This window comes from Cuculus canorus, chromosome 13 (assembly GCF_017976375.1).
Source record: "Cuculus canorus isolate bCucCan1 chromosome 13, bCucCan1.pri, whole genome shotgun sequence".
NCBI classification, from domain to species: Eukaryota; Metazoa; Chordata; class Aves; order Cuculiformes; family Cuculidae; genus Cuculus; species Cuculus canorus.
The window spans coordinates 2,157,612-2,183,269 of NC_071413.1; the positions used below are offsets into that span (position 1 = coordinate 2,157,612).

The 25,658-nt window shown below is 46.6% G+C and overlaps 3 protein-coding genes across 4 annotated transcripts in view; 2 read left to right on the forward strand and 1 right to left on the reverse strand.

Moving 5' to 3' along the window:
- ANKRD27 (ankyrin repeat domain 27) overlaps positions 1-11,065 on the reverse strand; it is a 38,000-nt gene extending 26,935 nt beyond the window's left edge. The window contains 3 exon segments of the mRNA XM_054078397.1: positions 173-283; positions 1,010-1,140; positions 10,933-11,065. Coding sequence (XP_053934372.1) covers positions 173-283; positions 1,010-1,111 — 213 coding nt within the window. The 5' untranslated portion in view covers positions 1,112-1,140; positions 10,933-11,065.
- Positions 11,066-11,098: 33 nt separating this feature from the next.
- On the forward strand, positions 11,099-18,728 carry RGS9BP (regulator of G protein signaling 9 binding protein). Its single transcript, XM_054078398.1, has one exon. The coding sequence runs from the start codon at positions 11,675-11,677 to the stop codon at positions 12,386-12,388; it is 714 nt and encodes a 237-aa protein (XP_053934373.1). The 5' UTR covers positions 11,099-11,674; the 3' UTR covers positions 12,389-18,728.
- Positions 18,729-19,765: 1,037 nt separating this feature from the next.
- Positions 19,766-22,314, forward strand: NUDT19 (nudix hydrolase 19). 2 transcript variants are annotated; one of them, XM_054078773.1, is made up of 3 exons: positions 19,766-20,449; positions 21,202-21,409; positions 22,032-22,314. In XM_054078773.1, the coding sequence occupies exons 1-3, from the start codon at positions 19,802-19,804 to the stop codon at positions 22,256-22,258; spliced, it is 1,083 nt and encodes a 360-aa protein (XP_053934748.1). In that variant the 5' UTR covers positions 19,766-19,801; the 3' UTR covers positions 22,259-22,314. The 2 variants fall into 2 exon arrangements, with proteins under 2 accessions (XP_053934748.1, XP_053934749.1); XM_054078774.1 differs by having other exon boundaries at positions 21,310-21,409.
- The last annotated feature ends 3,344 nt before the right edge of the window (positions 22,315-25,658 follow it).

The window sequence follows — 25,658 nt, forward strand, 5'->3', positions numbered from 1 at the left end:
AGCTTCAGAAAAGCACCACACATCTTGCCTACATTTCCCACTGTCAGCTTTACCTCCTCCAGCTCCTGGCTAGCTCTCCTGTAACCATTAGTACACACTATCAGTCATCAGCTGCAGGGAATCATTTATTAGAGTGTCCCCAGCCCACCGTCAGACACCAAAACAGCAATACCTTTCCATTTAAGGTCTGAAAATTTTCTTCTAGTGGCTTCAGAACATAAGATTCAAACTGGCAGGTTGAAAGACTGGTGCTTGAAAGACTCCCTTTGCACGGAACCAACACCTAAAAAAGTCAGAACATGCTTTAGAGAAATGCCACATATCACCAGTGAAACATCAATAGCTTTTCTCCTTCAGAGGCAAGCAGCTGAGTCCGGCTTAAACATTTGCTAGCAAACACAGAGCACCTATAGATGCTTGTGATAAAATAAATAAGAAAAGGCCATTGATAGACACACAGTCCAGTGACTGACCTCAAAATATTTAGTGACTTGCCTGAAAAAGGATAACAGACATGGCTAAGCAAGCAATACTAAGAGAAGGAGATTAAATCTTAAGTTACTTAGCACCAGCGACCTGGATGACCTAAAATTAGGCAGCTAGTAAAAGTGAAGTATGTTTTCAATCTAAAATGAACATCCATCAGAAAGAAAAACATCTAAGAAAAGATGCTGCCAGAAACGAGTGACAGTGTCCACGCGGGATTCCAGAAGTTCAACCCCATTTTAAGCTACAAGCAGGAGAAAACATCACTTTGGTTCACAGCAAGAAAATAAGCTTCCTGTACAGTTTAGAAACAGCACCAGCTTTGACCTTTTACCACCCCACAACATATCAAGAGGTTCAATATTAGTAAATAACAAGCAATTTAAACTGAAAGTTGTTCTGGTTCACTTCCAAGTTTTGTAAGTTGTACTGATCTTTACATGTGTCATAGCAGGCGCGTGATTTAAATATGTAGCTGCTATTACTTAAAAAGCAGCTTCTACGTGTACTTATTTATACTTACAATACCATGGAGTTCTGCAACTTTGCTGCATAGATCAGGACGCCGCTTCTGAATGGCCAAATAAAACGGGTTTTTCAAGATATCTTCATCATACACAGCCATATGGACTTCAGATATTCTAAGGAGATTTCCTAGGACACATACAGAGAATAGTATATGTCTCACACATGATAATCTGTTAAAGCATACTTGGGAATTCCCATAGGGCAATTTGATTCCTCCTGTCTAAAAGGAAAAACCAGTTTCAGGTCTTAATGGAAGCAACCAACGTCATGCTTAACTAAAGGTAACTACAGTTACTCAGGTATTCAGAAATATTATTTTCCATTAATATACTTGTCCAATTACGTTATCCTCATAGTGTCTCCTTAGGCCTTCCAGGAGATTACCAACACGCAATATGTTTGGACAAAACTTAGGTGAAGAGGCGAAAAGGATAAAATCTATATCACTCCCACTTTGCTATATAAGCTAACTTGTGCTGCTAAGGTCTAAAACAAGCCAGAAGGTGAGCTAACAGCTTCTTTACAGCAGATTCTACTGCATCACAGGACATTGATGCTTTTGCAGTATGCTCATGCAAGTCTTCAGACTCGCCTCTGTAAGGATTACCAAGCGACACGCATCCCTGAGACACCCATAGTAACAGGAACCCTTGTGTAAGGCAATCCGCAACTTTCCAAGGACAGTTATAGGAAAGCGGCACACCAAGGAGATATGAATACCCATGTCGTAATTAAAAAGTCACTGAAACACATCATTTGTGATCATCTCTACTCCCACCAAAAAAAATCTCAATGATCTGAGGTCAGGTGGATGCAGAATGTTTCTTAAAGCAGAAAGAAAAAAACAACAGACAAAAAAACCCAATCAAAACAAGCTACCAGGGGTGGCGTGGGGCAAAGAATCTCTAAAGGCGCCAGACCCTCAGCTGCCTGCTTCTTCACTTCTAATTTGCCAAAAATATCCATGACATCCTAGAGACAGGAGCAGGAAAAAAACTCAATAGATCCCTTCTGGAGTAACTTCAGAATTGTTTTATTCAGAAGACTTGAGATTAACAGGCTTACACGCACTTAATTAATTCATCTGCTCTATGTCTTTTCCCCTCATCCAGCTTCCCTCAGGAACCAAGAGTTGTTGCATGATTTCCTCATGCAATTCCCACTGTGTGTCCTAGGAAAGGGCGAGAACATCAGCAGAATTGAGCTGAGCAATCACCCTGTTCTCTTCAACGTAGAATTACCCCAGCACGTTATTTGCACAGTGTAAGCTTCTTACTCTCTGTAGCACCTGCACTATCTTCCTACCTAATGCTGTACTGGTACTAAAGACGCCTTTCTCTGTAGGTCATGGAAGAGAGGAAACCTTTGCACGGCAGTTCAATAGAGTAGAAAACATTCACCCAACTCCCAGCGATCTCTATAGACAGCCTTTCAGTTTCAGCTCTGCTGTTAACTGATCTACAGGCTGTTAACTGATCTACAGCCCCGTCCCTCCTCATAATCAGGCACAGGGAGAGCTTCCTGAGAGAGCTAAACAAGCACGATTAGCTATTGCTGCAAGCCACTTCCAGTGGAAGTTATCAGCAGTTACTCACAGCTTGGACAACCTCAGCCTAAACCGCTGAAGTCTGTCAGCAGCAGATAACAGGCTCAAGCAGTTCTCCTGTGGAGTTCTTAATAAAATGGTCCATCGCTTTCAAAACTAAGAGTTTCTGTGAGAGAATACTAATTCAGAAGTTCCAAACCACTGTTCTTCAAAGGACAGATCTGAAATTTGCCAACACAGAGAAGAAAACGTGTGCTCACTGACACCTTCAAAAGACCAGCCAAGTTCAACAGTGACAAGACTTCAAACCAAGCAACAGCACAGCTTTCCACAAGGTCTGTCTGGCCGCAGTGCCTGGGTAAACAGGATGATCACCAGCAATTCCAGAGCTGATGACTGCTATCACCATCCCCTGGCAGGCAGCGGCAATCCAAGTTCAAGCCATCAGCTTCCTCAGCCCATGGAGGGGAAGGAGAAGAGGCAACGCCAGCCCAACAGCAGATCTCCTGCAACACAGGTACCCCACCACCAGACCATAGAACATTAAGACAGACCATAATAAGCAGCACTAGTTAGCTACAAAAAAACCACAACCCTGCCTGCTGAACACCTGGCTAGGACACAGCTCCGAGTAGGATCTTAAACGACTGCAGCTTACAGCCCAAATGTGAGCCATTCACCTTTCATTACATATACGATAAGCTGAGCACCAAGGCAGGCTCCACATACACACAAACAGGCAGCCTGCAATATCATCTGGACTTATTTTGGAGCCTTATACCCTTTCCCAGGTGCTGCACTTCTGGGGAGATGAGCTGGCGAGAGGAGAATCTGAAGTGAGAAAGGCAAAGCTCCGCAACAGGATCCTAACATGAAATGCAGTCATGTTTATGCTGACGAAACCACATCCAATTGCATGGATTTTTTTTTCACAGATGGATCAAGCTCCCAGTGAAGGGCATTTTTTCCACGTCTGCAGACAAAACAGGCCTTAGCTGAAGAAAACACATTACAGATCAGGAACACCTTTCGAAAGGGAAAATAAACACATGCTTTAGATTGCTTGAGGTGGTAACAGACACAGCGAGGCTAGGAGGGCAGGTTATATGGTCTCTCAAGGCACGTCCCAAAGGAAGCTTGTATGACCGTGGTTGGCCCATGAAGGCCTCTGCCTCGATTCGGTGATTCCATGTGCAGAAGATGACTGCTATGACCTCCCAAGACGTGATGGGGAAGGTGTGAACGTATCATGCACCGTGTCGAGGAAAAGAGCCCATGGACACCAGAAGGCAGCCAAACTGCAGCGCACAAGTGTTTCCAAGTGCTGCAGCTTTATTGCCATTTTTTCAGCTTAATCGATCTTTAGATCCCAAGTGTTCTTCCCATAATAGGAAGGAGGAGAGAACACATCCCACAAATCCTCCTCTTCTAGAAACCTGTATCTCACCATAAAAAACCCAAATGATAAGCTTCGCTAGAAAGGAATTTAAAACATTTCATTCCCTAAAAAACAGGTAGAAGAGATTTATGGGAGGAGATGAGCTGCCACAGAAAACCTGAGTTATGAAGCCTGCTATGTGATTGATGTAGCTCCAAAATCCTTGCCCGAACCTGAAAAAGCCTACAAGAAAGAATCATTTCAGCTGACAGATCATCGCAGGAAGAGCTAGAAAGTATAATCTTCAGCTTCTGGTTCATGAGTTACACAGCACAAATAACTGGTTTTAGAACTCTTAGTGGCAGCCGCATCAATTCTTTTACAACAGAACTACCGAGCTCCAGCAAGAAGGAAAAAGAAACTGCATTTAAATACTGAATTCTAGTATTTTAGCTACAGCAATGCAACTAAGATGCCATCAACACGCTGTGCCCCAACAAGGAAGCCAAAAATTTCTAGTTCAGTTGTCTGTCACACACCTTGAAGAGAAGCAGACTGCAAACACTGAACTGCTCACCCCGTGCCTTCTCCGACACGGCAGGAAATCACATCGCTGGCCAAATTAGTACTGTCTGAGAATCACAATTCTGAATTTCCTTCCCTTTTCTCCGCCCCCCTTGCCACTGCATCTGCTCAGCACCACGTTAGTCTGATAAAAATGGGGGTACAGAAAAGAAAGGTGGAATACTTGACTAAAACAGGTGGGTTACTACATTCATATGGATCTCCACCTGCCCACAGCACCCTTCAGACAGATAGAAGTGTGGATGTACAAACCATCTCTAACTGAGGCAAATACAGAAACCTAAAGGATTTTATACTAAACTTAAATATTATTTATTACATCTACAGAAACAAGAAAGTACATTAAAGCTCCTCCAAATTTTGGCTCAGGCATTTTTGAGATTCAATTCCTTTCCACCCTAAAAGATAAAAGCATCTGAAAATGCTGCCTAATGCATCGCTGTAATTCTAGGAACGCATTAGAAGACTCCGTTGAGAGTTTGTTGGCAGAACACAACATCCAACCCCAAGCTAATGTAACTTGGAGGGGTGGCATCAGCAGAGATGCAGACATTCTGCTAGTCACACCTTGGGCAGCTTTAGATTTATTGACACCAAGAAAGGCTTTGTACACTACTTCCTGCTTAAATACATTACCAGAATCCCTTAATGCTTAACAGAAAGCCCACCAAAAATTGTCATAAGCCATACTCACTATGCAGTTTATTGCAGCCTATCATGCTGAGCTGTAAAGCAACACACAAGTACTAATGTTATATAAAAGGTTTAAATGGAACCACTTAAGTGTGTGGCTTCATGCCTGTAAACATGGAAATAGCTCAAGCTGCTGGCAGAGCAGAAGCTGGCTGAGCAGAGAATCTAAGAAGCATTACGTTACTGGTTAAAAAAAAGCAATCATAACCCTCACACAGCCAAATCCTTTCTATATTGAGAGCAGAGTGATAATATTAACGATACAACTAATGGTACAAAGGATAGCTCAAGTGAAAAACATACCACGGAATCAAAGCCTGTTGCTGTTTTCTCCAAAACGCTGGAAATGAAGTCTTACAACCTTTGGAACTGAGAACAATGAGTAGGATTTGTGTTTTGACATTCAAGTGAGGTACCTTTCACAGATACCTCCCGTTTCAGTTCCTTTTCAAGAAGGATTTTGAAATTCAGACAAACCGCTGTTAAAACAGAAGATGCCATTGCATTTGCATCGTTACTTGGCAGTTACATCGCGTTCACATTCAAATTACACAACTATTTACTCGATTCTTAGTGACATCATCCTCCGAGTGCCCTGCTATAACACTGTTAAAGACCTAGGGGGCTATTAACTGGGATGCAGCCACCGGGTACCTCAGCGTCCTCTCCACAGAAGCCCAGCTACAAAGCAGCAGAATGCTGTGTTCTCCAAACTCTTCCACCCCAGCTCCATCAGCACATCACGTTCAAGAAGCACAATTCCACTGAATTTCACTTGCGTAGCCACACTGTGAAGCTCCACTCCTTAGCATGACAGCATCAATTCCATCTTAGCTCAGACCCCACAACAACAAAGGCCGAGTAACTAGAACACCATTTGCTGAAATGCACAAAATAATGAGAAAATCAGAACAAACAGTAACTTACTCAAAGATGTTTAACTCAGAGTAGCAGACACAGACACTTCTGAAGCGTGCACGTATTTATCACGCCAGCAAACTGCAGAGCTCTGCAGAATAAGAGGAACTAATTGTTCCCCAACTCTAAATTACTTAAAATTTCTTTTTTTTCTTACAGAAGTGCTTTTATCCTCTTTGGGAGCACCACTTGTTAGCAGGAACAGCTAAAGCTAAGCTTATTTTAAAGCACTTCGCAAGAAAATAGGAATCTAACAGTGAAATGCAACTTGATTCAGTCCAAGTAAGTCTGGTTACCACTTCAGTTGCTGTTTTACTTGCACTATTACTCCTCATATTCACCCTGCTTCTGGGCAAAGGTTACAACCCAGACTTGAGCCCTCAAAGAAGCATTCTGCTCTCTAAATAAAAACAAAATATCCCTTCTCTGTTTCCCAGCACACAAGAAGCCCCACTCGCTCCTCTAAGAGAGGAACAGGGAGTGCTGTATGAAAACCAGCTCCAAGCTGTGTTCCAGTGCATCTTGCTCACCATGAGGGAGCGAGGGAGGAAAGAATCTATTTCCACCCCTTTCTGACTCAGATGCAGCTCGTATTGATTTCATGGAAGTGAAGAATGTCAGGCTAACACCCCTGAATTATCAGATTATAGAGTGGTGAACTTGCGTCAGGCAGTTCACAGCTTCCTACCAGCCAGGGAAAAACTAAGTTTCCTGATCGCAGGACATCAGCCTGAGATCCACGGAACAGGGTCTGGAAAGGAGGGGCCAGCAGCACTTCAGGAGATGCTCATTTCTCTCAGCACCTCCCCTTCAGACACACTTCTTCCAGGGAGGGGTGACAAGCTGGCACAGGCTCTTGTGATTTGGGTTTGGTCTTTGTCCAGCACCTCCAGCTCTCCTCCCATCCTTCTCGGACAGGAGCTCCACAGCACTGGCGAGCACTGGGCAGGCCAGTTCCTATCAGCTTTTCACCTCATAAACCCTAAAACTGAGCCAGTTATTGAAAAACAGTAATAAGATTCACTCTTCATACTTTAACAGCGTATGTGGAATCACGGAGTTGTTGAGGCAGGAAAAGACCTTTAAGGTTATCAAGTCCAACCCTTCACGCAGCGCTGCCAAGTCCACCACTAAACCATATCCCTGAGCACCACATCCACACAGCCTTTACAGATCACCCAGTCCAACCCCCTTACTAAAGCAGAGTCGCTTTGAGCTACTCTAACTAGATGTGGACACATTACGTGCCTCAGACTTTAGGCCAAAGAACATATTGGCTTGACTCTCTACAGCCACTGTTCCTCCAGTGAGAGCACATTTTGACACCAGTGGCTCATATTCCAACAGGCAAGCTTCCTACTTTAATCCCAAAAAACAGAAGTCATCACTTACATGTCATTAGCAAAGTATTGAGAACAAGCTGCATTTGCTGCTTCACAGCAGTACAGATTAGAGTCCCAATTCTCAGTTCTTGCAGGTTTAGAAATCCACCAAAGGAGCAGCAGAGAACCTTCCTCCTTTGCCTTCCCACCCTTAAAGCTGTGCTACGTTCTCGGCTGCAGAGCCCTGAGCAAGCCCTGGAGCAGCGTGTGGAGCGCCCTGAGCGGTGAACCACACAGACAATCACCAGGAACATGTTTAGAGGGAAAACATTAACAGAAAGTACAAAGTGCCCAAAAGAGCTTGTTAAACAAGAACGCTTCCTCCAGGAGTTTACGGCCACCTCCTCAGGCCTGCAGGAGTGTCAGTGTTCAGGTCTGCAGGGGTGTCAGGACATGCACTGTTTTGGATGGGGGAATAAAAAAACTGAAGAGTTGAAATACAAGGATAAACAATGTTTTACTTAAACCATTTATTTTGATCCTTTAGTTACGGGTGTAGGTCCCGTACTGAGGGCACTGCTGAGATGTGGGTCACAGAGGTAATGCTGTTCCCCAACAGTGGAGTTAGAGCAGCACTGCTCAGAGCAGACCATGACGGTCAACACCAGCTCCAAGACCGGCGTGCAGGGTCAGAGCCAGCACAGGCCACCCGTGGAAATAAGAAGGATCTGAAGCCAGCAACCCTGGGCCCCGCTGTCCATTCAGACTATCCTCAGACCAGGCAACCGGACAAGAATTAACCCACTCCCCGTGCACCCCAACAGGAAAAACCAAGTCCTTGCAGGCCAGCACCAAGTCTGACCTCACCACTGCAAGAGACTTCAACATCAGACCGTTACTGGAGTCTCTAGTTATGAAAGGCCTGTAGGATTACATGAGTTCCCTCCTTCAGGAAGAGGAGAAAGGCTGAGGAAGGCTGGAACACAATTCAGCAGGTAAATTCTTACAACTAGTGAAATAAACTACTTTAACCACCCCTGGCATTCTAGTGCTACATAACGCACCACATTCCAGCCTGAGGTAACCCAGATTTTCCTGACAGCAAACACCTGGATGCAGACACCTGATGTTCTTCCATGATACAAGCAAGGATTCTTGCTGTGGATCAAATCCTCAAACCACTTTAACAGCAAAACACTCAGCAGAAAGCTAATTGCAGCACAGTTATTGAAGGAAGTTCCACTGTATTATCAGTTATAAGGAGAGGGAGGAAGCTGATGCTACAGGTAATTTTTGCTGTATCCCACCCTTATTTTCCTTCCCTATCTCAGTGGCTTCAAGCTTTCCCAGGACACCGCATTCTACAGCCCAAACACTGTGCACGAGCTCACTCCAAAAACAAGGCCACGCTTACCAAGCATTTAAACAACACCTTTACCCAACGTTCTACAGCAAATTCTAAGAGCATTTAATATGTAGATGTTCAAGAAGCATCACAGAATACTTCATAACCATTTAAGGGTACTGGGATAGGAAGAACACAGTCCATTAACATCTGTTGCAAGAAAGCCTTTCTGCAGAACCAGGAAACGGATTTATCTTCCTACTTATTGTGCTGCTTCCTAATTCACTTCTAAGGACTTTTACTTTCCAACCTAATGGTGTTCCCAGGACACTATGTTGGCCAGTCAGTGTCTTGTTAGAAAGCAGTATCAAGATTTGGATTTTGATAACATCACACCTGTCTGAACCTACAAGTGAATCCCAAGAGTTTCCACAACCTACTTAAATTGCATCCTCGCATGCAGCCAGACGCAGTTCAGCTCCAACAACAGCCTCTTTCTGCCCAGGTGACAGACTTAAAGATGTGTTTAGGAATTATTCCACAGGGATTATAGCTGCAGTCACTTTTGGGTTCCGGGAGCCACATGCTCCTCAGACAACTCCCCCCTCCCTCCCTGTTCAGCTGCTTCCAGTGCAGCAGCTCCAAGATTCCGACGAGCTGCAGTGAGCAGCGATTTCAGTGATGTGGCAGATTTCAAACACAGCCACTCCACACACAATACGCACAATTTAGCCAGCAATAAGCTTAACACTTATGTCACACAGGACCCCAGATTCAAACCCAGAGCTAATCCTTCTTCCACTTGACAATGATTAAGCAATTATAAAGCTTCACTTATAATCAGGTCAAAATCATCCTGGATTGCTGCATTCCTACAAGGAAACGGGCATTACCCATCCCCTGTTTCTGGGCTACCAGCACACAAATCTGCAGGGAGCGGATTGCTTTACTTCACGATCCCCACGAGCGAAAGGGTAATTCATTCCACAGGTGTCAACCCGCAGCCGGAGCTGTGCACGGCTCAGCACGAGGGCCAAAGCTAAGAAAGAGCAACAAAAGCAGTCAGTGGAGTCCAATCCACCATGGATCCCAGAGTAGGAACACAGTCCAGACAAGCGTCACCTGGACTCTGCTCCTCACTGCGACTGCCGGGCAGCGGGCACCGCGCTCCAGGGGTGGCACGATAAGGGTCAGGGTCACGCAGCCCTTCACAGCAGCACATCCTCTCAGCTTTTTGGGTTGCTGCAGCTACAGAAAACCACCAGTTTACCCACAAGCACTGAGGCACACAGCAGCGCGTCCCTCCCAGCGAGCCCTCCTGGACAGGTGCACCGTGTGCCGGAGACAGCACAGCTCAGCTGGGAACGCAGCGCCGGTGCCATCCATCGCCCGGTGCCATCCATCGCCCGGTGCCATCCATCCTGCCCTTCTGGAAGGTTCAGACGGACACAAGCAGCGCCCAGCCCCGATCCCCAGGCTGAGCTGCAGCCCGCGAGGCACCGGCCCTGCCAGGGAAGAGCCAGAGCTTCGTGCCCGGCGCGAGGGGACCCAGCGCTCCCCAACACCGGGGCAGAGGGGAGGATCCCCGAAGCTCTCTCAGCGCTGGGGGCTGCGGCACCGGCACAGGGGGTGCCCGGGAGCGCGGCTGCACACGGGGACCCCGCAGAGCCGGGCTTAGATGAAGTTTAGTTAACCGTTCCTGCCCGTCCCGGACCAGGGGGTGCGCGGAGCCCCGGCAGCGCCGCGGGAAGTTTAACGCCGCGCTCCTGCCGCTCCGCGGGGCTCCGCGCGGGGGCTGCCGCTGGAGCACAGCAACGAGAGCCGGGCGGGGCCGCCACGGGGCGCCCAGCACAGCCCCGGCCCGGGACAGGCCTCGGCGGGGCCCCGCCGGCGGCAGCGGCGGCACCGGAGCCCCCGGAGTCCCAGAGCTCCCGGGAGCAGCAGCCCCAGAGCCCCCGGCAGTACGGGAGCCCCAGCTCGGCAGCAGCAGCCCCGGAGCCCCCGGGAGCAGCGGAGCCCCAGCTCGGCGGCAGCAGCCCCGGAGCCTCGCGAGCCGCAGCCCGGCAGCGGCCGCCCCGGAGCCCCCGGCGGTACGAGCAGCCCCGCTCCCCCGCCGCCCCCCTCCCCGTACCGGGCTGCAGGGCGGTCCCGGCGGCGCCGCACGAAGCCAATGGCCGCGGAGCGAGCGGAGCGGGGCAGGCGCGGCGGGGCCGGGGCGGAGGCGGAGCCCGCGGGGCTTTATAGGGGCGGCGGCCTGTGACCGCGCGGGGCGCACGGGCAGCGGCGGCTCCGCGTCCCTGCGTCCCTGCGGCGGGGGGTGCCGGCTCGCCTGCGCGTCTGAGCACCTATCGAGCCCCGGCGGGCTCGGAAGCGGCCGCCCGGGGCTGCCGCAGGGCGGGAGCGATGCTGCTGGTCCCTCCGGTGCCCGCCCGCGCTCCCGGTCTGAGCGGGGAAACCGGTGGGCGCTGAAGATCGGCGGGCACTGAATCGATGAAAACCGGCAGCGCTGAATGAATGAACCCGGTGGTCCCTGAAGACCGGTGGTCACTGATTGATGAATCCGGTGGTCCCTGAACAGCGTTGGGCGCTGAATGAATGAATCCGTTCGTCCCTGAACACCGTCGGGCGTTGAATTTATGAACCCAGTGATCCCTGAAGACCGTCGAGCGCAGAGTCAATGAAAACTGGTGCGCCCTGGAAACCGGGGGGTCGCTGAATGAATGGAAACCGGGGGTCGCTTAATACCAGCGGAAGCTGAACGAGCACCGGTGATCGCTGGATGCCGGTGAGCCCCCAAAAGCAGTGCTTGGGATGCGCTGGTGGCCACTGGCCGCTCCTCGGTGCCGGTAACCAGTAAGCGTGGGGCCGCGGTGATGGTGAAGGAGGAGTGCAAAGCGCTGCTGGATGCGCTCAACAAGGTGACCGCCTGCTACCGGCACATGGTGCTAACCATTGGCGGCACCTCGGACTCGCAGAACCTGCGGGAGGAGTTGAAGAAGACCCGACAGAAAGCCCAGGAGCTGGCGGTGGCCAACAGGAACAAGCTCACCACGGTCCTGAAGGACAAAAGCGTCAGTAAGGAAGATAAAGCGGAGTTCGAGAGGCTATGGGTGATTTTCTCCACGTGCCTAGAGATCCTGGAGATCGACATGAGGAGAGCCCTGGAGCTGGGCCACGAGTTCCCGCTGAACGTCCCCAAAAAGCACCTGATCCAGACAGGAATGAGTGGGGGAACCTCTGGAGTGGCTGCCAGGGCCATGAGCGTCCAGAACATGAAATACGAGGCTGAGCGCAACATAGACGTGGTGGATTTGAAGGACCTGGAGAATGAAATCAACCAGGTAGGAGAGATGATGTACGAGATGGAAATGAAGGTCAATGTTCCCCAGTGGACAGTGGAGGCTAAGCAAGACCCCGGGGCTGAACTAAAATCCACCATCAGTGTGGGCGCCTCTTCTATTGGTATGATCTCGGTGGAGGAAAATAAATCCTTCTGCGATATCAGCAAGGTTCTAGCTGGGATTATTTTCTCTGCTGTGCTCATCATCGCTATTGTCCTGGCAGTGTGTGTGGTAAAACTCTCCTAGGGTGGTGTGGGCTCTTGGTGGGAGACATCCCTCTCCAGTCTGTCTTTGGAGCAGTTTATTTACAAACGGGGCACTTGGATGTGCTGAGAATTCAAACCCAGCACTTGAAACAACAAAGCTAAACTTTTGCCTCTCAATATCCTAAAAAGCACGATTTGTTTCTTCTTGCTTTTGAAAAAAAAAAAGAGAGATGCAAATCAGCCTGCAAAACAGGATGTCTTCATCTGCTGGACTCGTAACGGTTAACGATGAAGTATCAGGGTATTATCGCTACTGGCTATAGCAGGGATTTGTCTGCTATTAATAGATCGCTGTTCTCAGAAGCCTGTATTTTTTTGTTCTTCAATAGCCTCGGGTGTTTGCTGCTGGTCACTGTTTACGGTGTTTGGGAGTAAGACAAATTTGTTGGCTAACACGGGTGTTTGAATAGAATACGGGTTTTTTTCCACAAAATACACAAAATATCTCTGTGGAGGGAAAAGGGAAGGGTAAAACCCCCAAGAAATGAATGTAAACAAGCTCTGTTTTAGCTAAGTTAATGGGTGGGGAGGGGGAGCTGCGGAGGAGGCTGGAGCAAACAGAACAAGCAGTGTTTGATACCAAATACCATTTGTGGATTTAGAGTGGTTTGTGCAGAACCTGGTTGCATGGCTTGGCAGAGCGGATGCGGATGACTAATGGCTTTCCGGATCCAGAGAGGGAGAAGGGAGAGCTGCATCTTCAAAAAAATACTAGCGAGTTGTGGTTCTCATCCACATTTACCACGATTTTGTCTTCCCCTGCAGAAAGGCTGATTCTTGCTACAGGTTTAAGTTTTTCTTTCTGTAGAAGCAGTTTATACTGCACAATTACCTGTGAACATGGGAGCAGTGAATCTACTCACAGCAGTCATTGTTTGAAATAGATTTTGGCAAACAAAAATGATGTTGAGTTAAAACAGACCTTTCTAATGATCCAAAGAGATCCTCTCTCATGTTGACAGGCAGGGATTGATGCCTGTGTATGCATGCAAGCTCTGGAATTCTTTGCAGAAATCCAGACAAGCTAAAGAAGTGACTTTGTTTCATCTCTCATTCATGTCTAATGAATTATTTGGGAAGCAGAGAGCCTGTAGCATGGGTCCAGCTGATACATTGCTCTTTTAGGAGGTGAATGCAAGAGCAGCATAAAAGTTTCCGGTGCTTCCCTGTAAGATTGTCAACATTTAAATGTAAAACTGGGAGGGCAGACACTACTTCTGCAGAGAAGCTCTGTACCATTTCTTAAAAGGATCTCTGTGTTATAGTATTTATTGTGTAACTTACGGAAATGTCTTCTGTTAACTGCGAACACACACTATCCCTTCAAAAATGCTTGGTACATACTCCACTGTGCCATAGGTGTATGAGGCACTCCACGGGCAGCCATAAAGATGCTGTAGTATTTGGGGTTTAATAAGTTATTATTCTCCTGCATTGATTATTACAGGCACGTTACCAAACAGTAACAATCAGACATGGTTTGTGAAGTTACAAGGCCACAGTCTTCACCCTTGTTCAATGAAGCTATGTTGACACACTCAGAAACAGCTGATACTTTTGAGTTATGAACTAAACATACTTTGAAAAACAGTTTATTCTTTAGAACTTAACTGGATTTAGGGAGAAAAAGCATGTGATAAATTTGAATCTGACCACTTGTAGGTGATAAAAAATATAATGTCACTGGGAAAAAAGAATAAGTGGAAGCCTGAATTATAGGCTGTAGACTTGAAGGATAGTGTGAGTTCTGCACGTTGGTCCAGTTCAGCTCCCTTCGCATGGGAATTCACAGTTTTATACAACGACTCCACATTCCTTTCTGTTGTATTTCATTCGTTCCATAGAATGTGTTTTATACGTAGTTAATGAGGGTTCATAGAGATCCCCAGCAGCACTCTAACAAAGTCAAGCCTGCATTTATCGGTGCTACCCTTCCAGTCTGTCTAGGCGAGGCGTAATTGCTGTCTGTTGATTTAAATGAGAAGATGTCCTTCACAATCACATTTATATTTATGGAAAATAGAGGAAAAGCCGCAGGAGAATGTACATACTTGGATTGCCACCACTGATCACTGAGAATTGTGGGTATTTTCACTCTTTGCAATCTCCTCTCGCACAAAACCAAAACAAGATGAAACCACCATTGCCCAAAAGTACTGCTGCTTCTTTAAAATTAGGAAATAAATAAATTATGTAGATCTGCAGTCTTCATTTTTTTTTCCCCACAGGAATGTAGCCAGAAGGAGATTGGAAATGCTATTTTTTTAAGTGAAAAATGGGAAGTCAAACCTCAAAATACTCTATATTTAAATAGCATGATGAAAATGCAGATACTGTCATGCTGGTCAGGGAATGAGAATGTTATTGTGCTTTAAGTACAAAAGAAGATGGTCATTTCTTCATTTCAATGTTGTTCCACTTCAGTTCTTTTGTCTTTATTCACAGGACACACACCCTAAGTTTGCTGTATGCTAAAGTCTTGAATAGACCGAACCCTGACTTGAATCACATTGGGTTTGCCTGTGCATGGGTGGTATTTTCTACACTTTGAATAATTCAAATTTGTTACTGTCACTATTTATTTAACTTAAAATAAAGTACATTCTTATAACTTAAAGGTTGGCTTGCAGCAGTAATTAAAACCAAACAAAAACTGGGAATTGCTTGTCAGTAAGCTCTTCAGAAGTTCCTATTTCAACCACAGGACTAAAACTAACACACTAAGCCCTCTCGTTGCAGTTTTTTTTAACATAAATGCACCCTTCTCGAGCTCCCAAAGTTGGATATAGTGATAGATCTTCATTTATACTGCAAGGAAATCAGCATTCTGAAAGGTGAAGAAATCTCTGCTTTAGCAAGAGGCTACAATAAAGTTTAGGATAACAGGGATGGCGTTGCCTTTGGCACTGCCTGTTCAGTTGTTGTCGAGTAAAGTACAGCCCCGTTGGCTTGGGCAGTTGAAAACAAAAGCAAGGAGGTGTTAGATCCTCCTGGGGAGGATCCAAACTCTGCCCTCTTCCAGCCAGCAAGGCTTGCATTTGCTTTAGCAAAAAGATAGACACAATCTAAGGAGCGTGAGATTTGGGCCTGTGGTATTGATAGCAAAAATGGTCAACAGTTGTATGCAGCTATTGGAACTCGGGCTCAATGCAGCAATTGGTAATTTTATTGCAAGACTTCCAGTCTATCACCATAAAACCCTCAACGCTGTTCAGTTTACTAGCAAAATAAATGCAGAACCATAATTAAAATTATTCTCCTTATGTGGCAAACAACGTAATGTCCAGCTTGAGCATTATGGATATGAAATAAAATCAGTTTCAAAGTTCTTCATGTGAATAGGAAAATATTTATTATGTGAATGCGATTATTTGAAAGCAGGCTAAACACCTGATGTCACGACCTTTTGGATTAAAAATTAAACACGTGCTTACTGTTTGAAAGGACTGGTGATGGCCTTGCTTTCTCTTCTAATACAAGGTTTGTGTGTTGACGTACATTTTCCGGGAATACCTTCTATTGAAGTGCTAACGGAACTCCTAGTCAACATATTTACCCTTCACAGATTTTCATTATGTAAAAAGTCATTGAGTAAGACCAGTGGATTACCGATCTCTAAGTGCGTTCTCTCAATACGATTATGTAAGTCTTTTAATGCAGGAAGAGATCGGGACAAAACAGTAGCCTACACGTGAGCAGCATTTGCTGCGGTAAGCATGCAATAAAAGTGGGGTTAGAAAAAAACATCTTTCATATAAAATTATCTGCATGTGTTGAGGGAAGGACAAGAAAAGGAAGGAGGTGGGTATAGGGAGTAAATATGTCTTCATCTTATGTTAGCAAAGTATGGTTTTCTTAATTGTGATACAATAGCCTCACAGCCATAAACTATAGCTTCTCTGAAGAAGGCAGTACCTTCTGTCCGGTGTTCTATCCCAGAGTGGAACTGACTCCCCATTTTCTGATTAAGTCAATACAGAATAAGAGTGGAAATATTTGGATTTGCTACATATTGTTTATATCAATTTTAGAAAAGACAGCCCTCTCCTCTCTCTGTTTCACACTCGGAGGGACTTTCTATCGGAAGCAGGCGGTCCCGAAAGGCTGGATTCTCTCACCCATCCTGGCAGCTTGCTGCTGCAGCACTGTGAGGCAGCTGGAAACACCGATAATCAGCTACTGCCGATTAAACCTGCGGAAAGGTGAAAAGTCACATGGCATTTAACCAGCGTGAAGGCTCTTCTGTCTCTTCTCTCTTCTCTTGCAGCCAAGCACAAGCGTTTCGTGCTGGAAGCAATGTGACTTGAAGCCACGTGCGCAAATACAAACAAAATTACAGCATCTCGGAAGATCTGTCACCCGCAGAGGCTCATTAGCAAAAACAGTTATGTTTATTGACCGGTACCAGTAACTTTGTCAGAATATCTACTGTGGTTCTCCTAAGTGCCCACAACTGACTTCTTGAGCCTCCCCAGTGCAGGGTCGGGGTTTAGGGCTGGATTTCTTTGATTGAACTGTATGCTTTCTTTTATTTACACTGTATTGCATGACAGTATTTATCTTATATTTACTAATAACAACAGAACACTCTCACCAAGCCTCTAGAATTCAGTTCTAATTCCGAAATGGAAGTCACATTGTACATCACAGTGTGGCCTGTGATTTCGGTTGGTTTTCTGCCATGCACTACAATAATCCCTGAAGTCTGTGATCAGCCAAGCCTGTTGGCTCTTGGAAACAAACGTTCAAAGCACATACACAGTCTAACTCACTGCGGGGTCATGGCATTTGGAATTACAGTGCCTAAAACACGACTTCAAATATCACGGGGATTTTGTAAGAATAGTAAACATCAAAGAATAGGAAAGGTCATACTGCCATGTATAACAGTTTTGAGGAAAAAACATAATTATTTCAAAATTCAAATGCAATTCCTTTGTATGATTCTGAAAAAAACTATATATAAATAGCATAAACCTTGGGGGAGAATCACTGAGAAACGCAGAAATGAGAAAAGAAGACCAAAGAAAATATTTAACTATTTATACCATATAAAATGTCTGAGGAGTACCCGGCACGCCAAACATGATACTCTCTAAGCAACTTAATCCAATATGCTAATCACATCTGCAACTTTATATGCAAACACCCCTCAGTTCTGGGTCCTAGAGGGAGTGGTTGGAATCATCACTCATACGGTCCATCCATACTTACTTCAGTGAGAAATTACATGTGTGAAGACTCTTCATGTAATTAAAAGCTGCAGAATTAGAACCATCACTTCAGTTTTGCATAAGCCGTGTAATCCATTACGCGCCTGCTGGAAGTAGAACATTTCCAGTTGTTAATACTATCTGTAACCTCTTTTTCTGATCTGCTTTGATTTGTTGCAATACAGTTTGGTTGCAATACTGTTTTGTATGGAGATAGCTATGTTTTTTCTTATTATTTTTAGCCAATCTATTTAATGGTGCTATAATTATAAAATCATAGAATGGTTTGGGCTGGAAGGAACCTCAAAGCCCATCCAGTCCCACCCCTGCCATGGGCAGGGACACCTCCCACTGGATCAGGGGCTCCAAGCCCCATCCAACCTGGCCTGGAAGCCCTCCAGGGATGGGGCAGCACCACTGCTCTGGGCACCCTGGCCTCTTCCCTCATTGGGAAGAATTTCTTCCTAATGTCTAACCTCAATCTCACCTCTTTCAGTTTAAAACTGTTTCCCTCATCCTCTCCCTGCCCTCCCTGATCAAGAGCCCCTCCCCAGCTTTCCTGCAGGCTTTTAATGAACTTGCATTTCCTAGATCGGATATTTATTCACATTGTGGACACAATATGCAGAAAACTTTACAGTGAATAATCTATTTATTTGTTATATTATTTGTTGCTTGCCTATTCGTTGCTATTAAGTGAGCTGAACGATCTAAAAGCTTTAGAATGTCATTTCGAAATAAGCCAGATTAAGAAGCAATGGCCATGCACAGCGAAATATCTTTTTTTTGTTGATACTTGAAACTTTTTTTGATACTTTTGAAACCCAGCTATGATGGAATTGAGGAATCCAAATCAAATGTCAGTATTAATAAAATGCTTCCTAAAGTGAGATGTTGGTTCAACAGACTTTTTCAAGGTTTTGCTATCTTGCCCAAATGTGTGTGTATATATATATATATATTTAGGTAACAATGTACTTTAAAACTTCAAAACAGACGAGTTCTGTAATGACATATAATTAAAACCCTACAGGCTTCTCCCCTTTGGTGTCTGCTAGAACAAACTCAAACATCTCAGAGTATGAGACGTTTAATTAGAGACCTCCACTGCTCTGCTCTCCGGCCTCGACGCGCCGCGGCGATAGGGCGATTCCCGCGAGGCCAACCGGCGGCTCGGCAGCCGCGTCCCCATCACACACCCGAGCCCGGGGTCCCGATCCGTGGGGACCCCCGCTGGAACGGGAGGTACCTTCCGGCATCTCGTGAGCGCACTCCGCTCGACGCAGCCCCGGCAGGTGCAAAGCGCTCCGTAGCTCCCCGAGTAACCCGCGGGCCATCGGCTCGTTTATGGGCCGAGGCGGCCGCCCGCCCGCTGCCTGGCTGAGCCGCGGGGCGCCCGGCAGGACACGGACCGTCCCCCGGGACTCGGCGCAGATGAAGCTGCACCTCAAACCCTGGGTTCAGTGTTGGACTCACTGTAAGGACACAGGAGAAGGGCCCGGAGCGGGGGAAGGGCCTGGGGCGCAGTGGTCCCGGGGCCTTCCCAGCACTCCTTCTCACGCCGCTGGGAGCTCCGCCCGCCCCGGGTGCAGCGGCTCCTCCGGCCGCTCCCCACTGCCAGCTCCTGCTCCTCCTTTTCTACCCCCTTCTCTTACTCCTCTTCTCCTTTTTTTTCCTCCTCTTTCTCCTCCTCCTCTTTCTCCTCTTTCTCCTTTTTCTCCTATTCTTCCTCCTGCTCCTCTTCCTTTCCCCTCCTTCATTTCGTCCTATTCCTCCTCTTCTTTTTCTCCTCTCCTTCCTCTTCTTCCTTCTCCTCCTCCTTTTCCTCCAACTCCTCCTCCTCCCCCTCCTTTTGTCGTCCTCTTTCTCCTCTTCTTTCCTTCTTCTCCTCCCTTCTCTTCCTATTCCATTCTTCTCCTTCTTCTCCTCTTATTCCTTTTTCTTCTCCTCTCCTCTTCTCCTTGTTCTCCTCTTCCTATTCCTCTGTCTCCTCCTTCTTCTCCTCCTCTTTCCCCTCCTCTTTCTCCTCCTCCTATTCCTCCTATCACTTTTTCTTCTCCTCTCTCCCCTCCTCTTTCCCCTCCTCCGCTTTTCTCCTCCTCTTTCCTCCCCCTCCTTCCCCGCCTCTTTTCCCTATCCCCTTTTCTCCTCCCCTTCCTCCTCCTCCTCCGGTCTCGGCGATGCCGGCGGCCCCGCGCCCGTGGCGGGAGGCGGCCACCCTGCTGCTGGCGGCGCGCCGCCCCCCGGGGCCGCCGGGCTGCGGGCGGGGCCGCTGCGATTACCAACTGCTGCTGCTGCAGCGCAGCGGCCGCAGCGGCTTCATGCCCGGCGCGCACGTCTTCCCCGGGGGGCTGGCGGAGCCCGACGACTTCTCCGCGGAGTGGCTGGAGCTGCTGCCGCCGCCGCCGCGGTGCGGGCTCCGCGCGGTGAAGCCGCCGCCCCCCGGCTGCGACCGAGCGCCGCTTTTCTCCGCCGAGCGCGGCTCGGCGCTGCCCGGGGACGTGGCGCTGCGGCTCTGCGCGCTGCGGGAGGCGTTCGAGGAGGCGGGGGTGCTGCTGTCGGTGCCGGAGCGCGGCGCGGAGGCGCTGCCCGAGGCGGAGCTGCGGGAGTGGCGGCGCCGCGTGCGGGAGGAGCCGCGCGGGTTCCTGCAGCTGTGCCGCCGCCTGCGCTGCCGCCCCGACATCTGGGCGCTGCGCGAGTGGAGCAACTGGCTCACCCCGGCCCGCGGCGCCGGGCAGCGCCGCTACGACACCGCCTTCTACCTGTGCTGCCGGGACCGCCGCCCGCCCCGCGCCCGGCACGACGGCGGCGAGGTGACCGCCTGCCTGGTGAGAGCCGCCCGCGCCCGCCATACGTGCCCTGCCGTGGGGATTCCCTCGCCTTCCTCCTCCCTGGGGGATTCCCACGCCTTCCTCCCCTGGAGGGCTTCGCTTTCCTCCTCCCCTAGGGATTCCCTCGCTTTCCTCCTCTGGGGTTTCCCTCACCTTCCCAAAGGGGAATTCTTATGTCTTCCCCGCACTGCCCCCTGTTCTTTACGATATGATAGAATCATAGAATGGCTTGGGTCAGAAGGGCCCTCAAAGCCCATCCAGTCCCCCCCCTGCCATGGGCAGGGACACCTCCCGCTGGATCAGGGGCTCCAAGCCCCATCCAACCTGGCCTGGAACCCCCCCAGGGATGGGGCAGCCCCCACTGCTCTGGGCACCCTGGGCCAGGGCCTCCCCACCCTCAGCGTGAAGAATTTTTCCCTAATGTCTAATCTACATCTTCCCCCTTCCAATTAAAATAAATGTGTCAATCATCTGGATGAAAGGATGGAGTGCACTGCACTCTGTCAGTTTGTGGATGACCCCAAACTGGGTGAGAGTGTTGATCTGCTTGAGGGTAGGGAGGCTCTAGAAAGGGATCTGAACAGGCTGGATAATAGGCGTAGTTTCCACACAGTTTTTTATTGTGTTCAGAAAATTTGGACTGTTGCAAGCTCCTACTGTAAAGACTTCCTTGCTAATGGCTCTAAGGATACTGATACCTTCCATCTGCTGATGAAACTCTTATTCCAAGCCTTGTTTTCATCTTATAGTGGTCTTCACCTCCAGAAGCCATTGAACGCTTTAAATCTCAAGAGGTACGGTTTCCTCCACCTCAGTTCTATGAGTTGTGTAGACTGTGCAACTTCTCTTCGCTCCAGGAGTTGGACAAGTTCAGCTATGATCGAGCTATAGAGGGGTGCGAACGCTGGATGCCTGTGGAGTTAACGGCTTCTGATGGCAGCATGCAGCTATTGCCAGGTAAGAAAACAGGTTATTTTAGGTATAAAAAAGCTTGGGAATTAAAACATACTCAAGTTATTGAAAAAAAAACCAACCCACATTTACTGTATTATTTTCTGCTGCTTCAGTTTGCTTTTCATTATGATTTCTCTTGTCTTTTTTCTTGTCAAAACTGACCTCTGTATTGTATTTGTGGTATATCAGCTCTCCTGCATAAGAGGAACATGCATTTATATGGCAAGACACTTTTCTTCAACAGAACAGAACAAAATGAGAGTTTATATTCTTAGTCCTACTGTAGTTTATATGCTTGGAAGAGTATGTGTTTTGTTTTCCACCTGCTAAACTCATATCCGACCAGGCTGTGATTATAGGATGTCAGTATTATCAGGAACACTGGAACATCCAAATAAACACCTCAAACGTGCGCTGCAGTGTCATTGGCAGATACTTGAGGAATTTATGGCTTTGTCTTTAAATCTGAAACAGGTTAGAGGCAATTTACTTTTGTATTGTGAAATACATACCCACTGAGTTCAGTGTCCTGACAGGTCTTAGAAAAATTGCTGCTGTCACTCAGTCAAAAGGCTGAAAAATAAGGTAGGCAATGTATAACTAAAACTTTTGTTTCTGCCCCCAGGAGATGAGTTATATCCAGAAGATCCAGATTATACAGGAGAAAAGAACATGGTCATATCAACAGACAAGAAGGTTGATGATCTCATGAAAGAGGGTAGTGTATTTCATAGGATAATAATAAGGAACACCAACAATCTTGCTATCTATGTTAATATTCAAGCAAAATATAAGCATGTAAATCCAGTGATGATAAACTCTAGTTGTTCAGAATACAGTAGCAAATTATAGTATTTGTTCTATTTAAAGCTAGACTGTTTTTAATTACATGCACATTCACTGTGATTTTGGTCCTTTGTAACCATTTATGTTCCTTTGTCCTGCCAAAGCATTTTGTGTGTGTGGGTGCTTTGAGATTTACCTGCGTCTTGTCCTTTGAGTCTTTGAAACAGCACAGTTGTGCCTGTTCCAGGGCTGAGAGGCTACAGGAAATTTAACAGAACCATCGACTTAATTATTGATTAACTAAAATGTGATTTGATGGTAATTCTACTGAGCCATTACCGCCTTATCCTACTTACGTATTCATTGCAGAATACGCTGCAGCACTAACATGTTGGGTCACACAAGTCCTTTTCTCACTGAAAATTTCAGTATATGTTCTGTTCAGAACAAGTATATTTTGACTTGAAGAATTCTTTTACTATGCTTCCCAAGGTTATCCACTGGACAACTGCAATTTGTGTCTAGGAATGAATGGAATCTCCCATTCTATGTCTGTTGATGTCTCCCAGTCTATTCTCCCTTTAATTTGGGGGAAAACCAGTGTAAATATGTACATAGAGATTTATTAGCTAAAATTCACTTTAAAAATTATTATAAAATTAATACTTATATCTGATATGCCGATTTTTTTTCCACTAATGGTAATCTTTTCAATATTTTACAATTTTCAAAGGTGGTGATATATTAGACAAATTCTCCATATTCTTTTTATTCATTGTACTTTTTATCTTCACATTGTTAGCAATTAAAAAATAGAAAAATAAATTTGTTACCTCAATAAAGATACCAGCAACTGCAGTGAATGATGTACTACTTTGGCAACACCCACTTCCATATGTCAACATCTCACATTTTGCTTCTCAACTACTTTACTAAATATATCGGAGATTTAAGCATTTCAGAGGGAGGATTCCTGCTTTTGTTTGGGGTTTTTGGTTGGTTGGTTTTGTCTTTTTTTTTTCTTTTTTGTGCAATAAGTGGAGTAAATGGAGCAGTGATGGAAGCTTTTTATCTGGAAGAATAATGAACCATGACTTGAGATTAGCCACTACAGTTGTTCAGAAAGCTTTGTTTCAGCTTTTGTTCTGAATTTCAATTAAAATATTCTGCAATATTTTCATATAATTGAATTGGTTTCTAGCATTCATTTGGGTTGGGGGAAAAAGCGTGCCTGTCTCTTCTCTCTGAACATGCCTGGACTGTTTTGCAGACCTTGTTGAAAGGTGTATACCTCTGCTAAACATGGACGCTGTGAAGCAGTCTGTTATGGATACTGTATATACACGCCATCTCCTTCAGAATATCCTGGCTAACTCTCCTGAACTTGAAGACAACAGGAGAATTAAAATGGAGAGTAGAGGAAGCAATGAAAGTGTCCTGTTTTGCTGTCTTACCTGATTTTCACCTTTCTGAGAACACTGGCCCCTGTAGCACTGGGAAGACAAGAAAGGAAGGCTTATGATCATATTTGTGGTGTCTTTAATTAATGCCTTTAAATTCTAACGGAAGTTTTGCTCTGTGTCAAGAACACTTAATTCAATACTATCTCCATAACCTAAGAGGACAGTCTGCCTTTCGCACCTTTGATTGTCTCCTGTAACATTTTTCCCCCACCTACAGAAGCAAAATGGTCCGGTAGAGGGAGCCTGAAGGCCAAAGGATGAAGAAGTAACAAAATTAGACTATTTTACATAGAAAGTAATGTCAATCATTAAATGCAAGCATTAACGTCTTAGAATATACACACAGTAAATCACATAATTACGGAATGGTTAAAGATCATGAGTTCCGATCCCCTGTCTCATGGGTGGGGGCATCTCCCACTGGATCAGGTTGCTCAAAGTCTCATCCAACCTCTCTTCCGCTGTGGATCTGGTTATATTTAAGCAGCACTGCTGCACTCCAACAGGGAGGTTCTGGGTGCTCTTTCTCCCGGCTACCTGAAATGAAAAAAAGAAACTCATGAAACAAAGTATTTCGTTTAGAGAGGGGACGTTTGCTTTTATTCTGTGCAGGGTGCTAGATGGAAGATCTTCCACAAAACTAGCCCATCTGCTGAAGACCCCAAACACCTATTGGTACAAAATCGATGCTCAAAATCCCGCCTAGCTAATACAATTGTTACACCTGTGTAATACAGATATTCATTAGGTTACACAATTCTACTTTAACACAAAACTCCTCATTTCCTTTCTGCATCCTTAGTCAGGATAAGGATGTCCTTCAGGTAATCCCTAAACAATCACAAATTCTTCCTGTCTTATAATACTCTCCTTCTTTCATCACATGTTTTCAACCTTGAGTCAATTAATTACTGAGTTCATAATTTTCTTAAGACCAAGTGTCTGCATCCCTGAGTACAGGCCAGGATGTTTGTATAAGATATTTAGTGTCTGCATCTCTGGGCAGGTATCAGAGTGTTTATGGAAGATACTGAGTGCATCCCTGAGCCGATATTGGGGTGTTTGTGGGAGATATTGGGTGTCTGCATCTCTGGGCAGGTATTGGGGTGTTCATGGGAGATATTGGATGTCTGCATTGCTGAGGGGCATGGCTTAGGGATTGTTAGGGATGGTTGGACTCCGTGATCCAGTGGGTCCTTTCCAACCTAGTGATTCTATGGTTCTATGATCTCTGGGCAGATATTGGAGTGTTTGTGGGAGATAGTTGGTGTCTGCATCTCTGGGCAGGTATTGGGTGTCTGTAGGAGATGTTGAGTGTATCTCTGGGCAGATATTAGGGTGTTTGTAGGAGATATTGAGTGGATCTCTGGGCAGATATTGGGGTGTTTGTAGGAGATATTGAGTGCTTCTCTGGGCAGATATTAAGGTGTTTGTAGGAGATATTGAATGTCTGCATCTCTGGGCAGGTATTGGGGTGTTTGTAGGAGATATTGAGTGCCTCTCTAGACAGGTATCGGAGTGTTTGTGGAAGATAGTGCACCTCTGGACAGATTTTGGGGTGTTCGTAGGAGATATTAAGTGTCTGTGTCTCTGGGCAGGTATTGGGGTGTTCGTGGGAGATATTGGATGTCTGCATTGCTGAGGGGCATGGTTTCGGGATTGTTAGGAACGGTTGGACTCCGTGATCCAGTGGGTCCTTTCCAACCTAGCGATTCTATGATCTCTGGGCAGATATTGGGGTGTTTGTGGGAGATAGTTGGTGTCTGCATCTCTGGGCAGATATTGGGGTGTTTGTAGGAGATATTGAGTGCATCTCTGGGCAGATATTGGGGTGTCTGTGGGAGATACTGGAGTGTCCATAGGAGACATTCCCGGTGTGGGCCGAGACACCCCCCAGCCCCTGGATCCTCCTCCCCTGCTCATCCCGAGAGACCGTGACCCGCCCAGCGGGGCCCTCTCCCCCTCAGCATTCCCCTCAGCAGCCCCTCATTCCCGCCCTCGCG

What these genes read in the sequence shown, in the direction of transcription:
- RGS9BP (XM_054078398.1), top strand. Translation starts at nt 11,675, where the DNA reads ATGGTGAAGGAGGAGTGCAAAGCGCTGCTGGATGCGCTCAACAAGGTG.
- NUDT19 (XM_054078773.1), top strand. Translation starts at nt 19,802, where the DNA reads ATGCCGGCGGCCCCGCGCCCGTGGCGGGAGGCGGCCACCCTGCTGCTG. An exon ending in GCGAGGTGACCGCCTGCCTG is followed by an intron (nt 20,450 to 21,201) that starts GTGAGAGCCGCC and finishes TTCATCTTATAG; the next exon opens with TGGTCTTCACCTCCAGAAGC. An exon ending in CAGCATGCAGCTATTGCCAG is followed by an intron (nt 21,410 to 22,031) that starts GTAAGAAAACAG and finishes TTCTGCCCCCAG; the next exon opens with GAGATGAGTTATATCCAGAA.